The 6,125-nt window shown below is 48.2% G+C and overlaps 1 protein-coding gene across 1 annotated transcript in view; it reads right to left on the bottom strand.

The window, feature by feature from the left end:
• CAMSAP1 (calmodulin regulated spectrin-associated protein 1) overlaps positions 1 to 5,920 on the bottom strand; it is a 74,460-nt gene extending 68,540 nt beyond the window's left edge. Inside the window, exon 1 of the mRNA XM_012654822.1 lies at positions 5,806 to 5,920. Coding sequence (XP_012510276.1) covers positions 5,806 to 5,920 — 115 coding nt within the window. The remainder of the gene's footprint in view (positions 1 to 5,805) is intronic.
• Positions 5,921 to 6,125: the final 205 nt, after the last annotated feature.

Below are 6,125 nucleotides of genomic sequence, written 5' to 3'. Positions count from 1 at the left end.
GATTTTGAGTAGTTGAGTTAGAAGTGACTGGGGGACAGTGAAGTGAACTAGTATGAAAAAAAGAGAGCTGGGTGGGAGCTCAGGAAGGAAGTCAAAAATAGAAATAGAAACTCAAAGACCACCAGCCCAGCATGGTGGCATGGCCTGTCATCCCAGCTACTCAGGAGGCTGAGGCAGGAGGGTTGCTTGAGCCCAGGAGTTGGAGGCTGCAAAGAGCTATGATGACACTACTGCTCTCCAGCCTGGGCAACACGGTGAGACCCTGACTCCAAAAATAAAAAAATTCAAAGATCATCTCTCTGTGATAACAAAATCCATGAAAGTAGAAAACTCCATGAAATAAAGACTATAAATATCCCCAATCAAGGGTACCAGCGCTGCCATGCACAGGCTCCCCATGCAGACCAGGTGACTGTAACTCACCCTTGGCCAACTCCCATGTCTGTCAACCAATCCAGTTCTGTGGATTCTGCTTTTACGATATCTGTTGGCTCAACCTACCCTTTTCATCCCCACTGCAAACAATCAAGGCAAGTCCTTGGCTCTTCAAGCCTAAACAACATCAGCTCAGATGTTGCAGCTGTCTACGGCCTCTGCCCACTCCAACCTGCAAAAAACATCTTCCCAGGCTTGCTCCCTCACCATGCCACTCCCCTACTTAAAAACCTTCCCAGGCACAAAGAAATCCCCAGCCAGCATGAACGCCGTAAACAATCTGGCCTCAGACTAGTTTCCAAACTAATCACCTACTATTTCAGTCCACAAATCCTCTGCCTCAACAAGGTTAATCTAATCAGCGCACCTGGAAACATTTCTCCTCTGCACAGTGCTGTGGCCAGATGACCCTCTGCTCTTGGGGCCTTACCCAAACCTTATCCATCCCTCAAAGCCTATGGTCCACAAAGCATCCCAAGGACTTCGACCCACAGCGGCCCCTCCGCTTCTGCAGCACCAGGCACTGTCGTTTCCATCTGCTCAGCCAGCAGCTCTGCAGTGATGTCACACGGTCATTCTTTAACCATTGCATTATTTCATTTTCCTTTGTGTATGCCAATATCTCATGGAGATTTTAAGCAAAAAAGGAGATGGCAACATATAATTCTCCCCGCCTTTTTATTTCCTATAGTGCAAAAAAAAAATTATGTACATGGTAGCCGTTTGATACTGCCTTCATCCTGGCCACCCTCGGACTAGATAAAAAATGACAGCAATCCTAGTTTTCCTATAGTTTGATTAGGGAGTAAAAACCGGCACTGGTACATATAACACTGATAAGGCCACCAAAAAAAAATCCGCAGCAAGAGAAGCCTATGACCTATTAGGGGAATAAATGTTGTAAGAAGAAAATATTAAGGGCTCTTTGGAGAACATGTGCATAAAGTTAACATTCTGAAACAAAACAGTGGCTGACCCTTTTCAGGGTTGCTCAAATTTAAAGGATTATAACAATCTGAACCTAAAAATGGATTTATGATCTTTGGGCTAATGCTTAATTTGTGGCATCAGGACAGGAAAGAGAACAGTACAAACTGATCTATTTTTAGAAATATAAATTCATCCATTTATGGCCACTAAAACAGAATTATAAAACACATCTTTCTACTCCACCTGTTTCAAAGGTGTTTTAAACACTTTTATCCATTCAGCAAGTACTTGAACACTCTGTACTGGGAACACAGCATTAAAGAGGACGCCCATAATCCCCGCCTCACAGAAAGGGATGCCCAACTGGACGGCAGTGGGTCCTCAGGACACCTATGCAGAGGAAAGGTGACGCTACCAAGACCCACCAGTGACCCCCACGGTATCTAGTGCCACCTAACAGGTGCTCAATGAACATCTGAAGTTTCTCTGTAACCTCCCACCTCAGAAACATCCAAATCCCTTGCCAAGAACAACAAAAGACTATTTAAAAATACAACCTAAACTCATAAACCAATAACCTGAAGAAATCATCGCCTAAAAAAACTTAGCAATATTCTTACGAAACTGAAAAATGAGTAAGGCATGCCGCCATCAGGAGCCTTGGCCAATCCAGGGAGCCTTGAAGGTTTCATGGCCACCTCTGGAGCTGGAAAGGGGTTTTGAGCACAGAATTCACTTTAGCCAAATGTCACTATAACAAAACAACAGGGCCACCCCCTGGAGTTGATTATGAAGAGGTTTTGTTCATAATACCAATTAAGCAAACCAGAGTCTAAACTATTCTTGTCCACATAATGGAACAGCTGGCAGTGGATCCAATACAGGTAGCCCTTAAGTGGGGAATAAAACTCAGGCCTCACAGGCCACAATGTCCTCACACTGATTTCTTATTCCATAACATTGTTTCCAAATCAGTAGTGTAAATTACTCCAGGTTGTGTGTGGGGAACAGAGTAAGGGAGGGAGGAGGAGACATGGCGCTTCCTGGCTAGCAGTGCAACTCTGGGCAGGCCCATGTGGACTCTCTCCAGCCCAGTGTGCCTGAAGCGGGAGAGACTGGGAGGAGCAAGAAGGTTGAACTTGGCGACCCTGCACTCCCACCCAGTGCCCTAGGATTCAGGGCAGCTCAGCCACCTGGGCAAAGGGACAACTTGGTTTCCACTGAGCTACACAGCAACATTCTTGCAAATAGTTGAGTGTCTTCTAGTACTTTCCCTGGATTTTTTTTTTTAACATTGTCCTTGAGAGAGAACAAAAGCTATCACTCCCTATGCTGCCCCCTGAAACCAAGGCAGAGATACCTTTGAGTCTCCTGAGGGCACGTGTGAAAGGCACAGGGGACCAGACACAGGCTCTGTCCTGCAGAATGAACAGAACTTAAGCCACCCCTTTAAACTCTTTTACCAATTTATTACAACTTTCACCCAAATGTCACCACAAAATCTTGCAGCTAAGCAGGTTCTGCTCCTTCTTGCAGACACTTTTAAATAAACAATTTTCAACAAGTCCAATAAATTATTTCTAAAAATTAATTAAAACACTGTCAATGAAACAAGAGAGTTACCAAAAAAAGAGAGGGAGATCTAAAAATAAAAACACAAGACAGCCCACAGTTCTTGGCTGTGGCACCAGAGATGAATAAAACTGGAGAAGATGTTTCTGCACAGCCATATGCCACAAGGCCCAGCCAAGGGTGAGCCCTCCAGAGCCTACCTGCTCACTACAAATGGCAGAGACACCCAGAACCCAGAAAGGCAAATGCAAAACAAGAAGGCAGCCTCAGCACACCTAGCCCTAGAGTTTCAGCATGCTTTCAGTTCTCATATAAATGGAAAACCATTTCGTTTTATTTAGCAACCTACAGAACAACTGCAAAAGAGTAAAATATTTAAGCCACTTTCACATACACCCCAAAAACTGATTTATGATTAAGGTATCCAGACCGAAAGAACCATTTCTAATTAACTGAAAACTAAGTTGGAGAGGTGGCCGGGCTCAGTGGCTAACACCTGTAATCCCAGCATTTGGGAGGCCAAGTGAGGAGGACCACTTGAGGCCAGGAGTTCAAGACCAGCCTGGGCAACACAGTGAGATTCCATCTCTACAAATAAATTTAAATAAATTAGCCAGAAGTGGTTGCCTATAGTCCCAGCTACGCAGCAGGAGGATCCCTGGAGCCCAGTTTGAGGCAGCAGTGAGCTATGATGCCACTGCACTCCAGCGTGTGTGACAGCAGAAGACTATCTCTAAAAAATCAAAAATTAAAATTAAAGAATAATAAGCTGGAGAGGTGCATGGAGATATCCAAAAGAGGAAACAAAGAATATGCTCCTGGATTAGGAAAAGAGTTTGCCAAAACCCCCTCCCCACCCAGTCACCCAAAAGACACAACTACACATTGGGTAGCAGCAAACCTCACACCGGGCTGACCCTCATGACAACAACATAAATCACTTCAGCTGAGCTGAGGCAAGTATTTTTGGTCATGTGGATTTGTGAACTTAAAGAAAGAGCCTTATTTTTTAAAAATTACACCTGCTCCCTTTCGGAAGCAAGGTATAGAATGGAAAAGTCTTCTTATCTGGCAAAAATGAATGAAAACCAGACCTCCTAAAATCAATGTTCGACGTGCACACTGCTGGCCGAGGCACTGTCACCAACAGCAAGGTGCACTCCAGTCTCAGATCCTAAGGAAGTACCTGATCTCAGTTCCTGCTCATGTTTCCAGTCTTTAAATAACCACCTTTCAGTAATTCCAAAACTTTAAAGCCCATTTTGGTATCGGATTTTGAATTCATTATCTGATGAGTCAACAAGTACTAAAAAGTAATCCGGTACGGACATAAAGCCGGACTAACCCGGTACTGACAGTGAGACGCACATTATTTCTAGATAGCTGACAAATCCCACACTGACTGCCAAAGCCAAATGCAAAAAATAAAAATGGATTCACCTTGCTAAAAAGATTGGAAAGCAAGTAACTACAGAATTAGAGTCTATCTAACATCCACTACTAGAGCCCTCAGCACTTTCCATATGAAAACCTAAAACCACACACAGGATGGAGTCACGCCGAGAATGCACCAGGTTCCAGAGCAAAGGTGGGCGGGGAGGGGGGGCAGCCAGCGTCCCTGTGCAGCCACAGCGGAAAGGCTAACCCCACACAGCAGTGGAGAGGACAGCAGGGGAGTCAGCAGGAAGCTGGGAAGAACCCAAGGGGGAACAATGGAATAATGAAAGCAAGTCTCAGAAAGGACCTCACCAGGAAAGGTGCAAAAACGAAACATGGTTCAGTGATGCAAACACATATGGTCAAACACGAAGAAAAGCAAAACAACGGACAAGATGTGAGGTGCGGGCGAGGGGGACCCACTGCCAGATCCCAATTCTCGGGTCTAGTATTATTCTGTACACTTGACTCAAAAATTATATATATGTTGTTTTTATCAATTCTATTTTTAAAAAATCATGTAGCAGTGTTTCTCCATCATACTATGCCAAAGCTAAGTAAAGCTCAATTGAGCCAGTAAGCAAGGATTGTTAAAGAAAAGAAAAATTATTTCTTAACCACTTACACCCTACAAAAACCGGTTTAAAGTACAGCAATGAGTTTAATCCCTAAAACTTACAAAACGTGTTTGTCCTTATGACTAACTGGGTCTAGCTGGGGCACAGGCCGCTGTCTACGGGGAACGCCTGCTCAGCGAGTTTTCGAAACCGGTCAACTGAACTCCTCCGAAAGGTTCTCTCCTCTTCAGTCTCACTCTAGAAAGGGTACTATTTTCGCCACCAAAAAGATAATTTTTTAAGGATTCATCAAATTAAAAGAGGATAACAAGGATTAATCCTTAACTTTGCACCTGAAACAAAGCACCTGTAATTAATAAAGAAGTCAACCGATCACCAGAACCACTAGGTCCGTAAAGTTCCCAGAGCACGAACCAGGAGCGTCTTAGTCCACTAAGCACATGAGGGCCTACCTCGTTCTCCAACACGGGGACTAACCGGAGGGGCTCCCTACGACCGGGTGCAGTCCGTGTCATGAGCGATTTCTCGTTGGGGAATTCAACGACTCGTGTGTTCTAAGTGTCAAAATTCCTAACCAACGAGCGGCTCGGCGTCGCGGGTGCCACCCCGGACCGCCGCCCGCACCGGCTCAGCTGCGGCCACCGCCCCCGGGCCGCGCGGGCCTCCCCGCACCTTCCCACCTGCCGAGCAGCGGCGCGGGCTCCCGGCAGGAGTCGGGGTCGGGGTCGCTCCGCCCGCCCGGCCCGCACCGCCCGCACCGCCCGCCGGGGTCGCTCCGCCCGCACCTCCCGCCCGGCCCGCTCCGCCCGCACCGCACGCCCGCGGCCGCGGCGCACAGGCCCGCGCGGCCCACCTCGGCCGTAGGCCTTGGCGCAGAGCCACTGCAGGTTGGCGGCGATCTTGGCGCGCGCCGCGTCGTAGCGGTCCAGCGGCACGAGGTCGGCGGCGCCGTCCGGCGAGGCCTCCATCTTCCCGCGGCCTCGCGGCCCGGCGTCCGCGTCACCGTCCGCAGACAAAGGGCCGCAGCGCGGCCTCCACAAAGGCGCCGCCGCCCCTCGCGCCGGGCCCGGTGCGCCCCGAGGCCCCGCAGCCGGCGCGCCGGGCGGGGGCGGCCGCGCGGACCCGCCTCACCTCACAGCCGCCGCCGCCGCCGCCGCGACTGCCGCTGCATGC

This window comes from Propithecus coquereli, unplaced genomic scaffold (genome assembly GCF_000956105.1).
Source record: "Propithecus coquereli isolate 6110/MARCELLA unplaced genomic scaffold, Pcoq_1.0 Scaffold449, whole genome shotgun sequence".
Classification (NCBI taxonomy): domain Eukaryota; kingdom Metazoa; phylum Chordata; class Mammalia; order Primates; family Indriidae; genus Propithecus; species Propithecus coquereli.
Note: the sequence above shows the minus strand (reverse complement) of the source record. Positions and strands in the feature narration are given on the sequence as shown.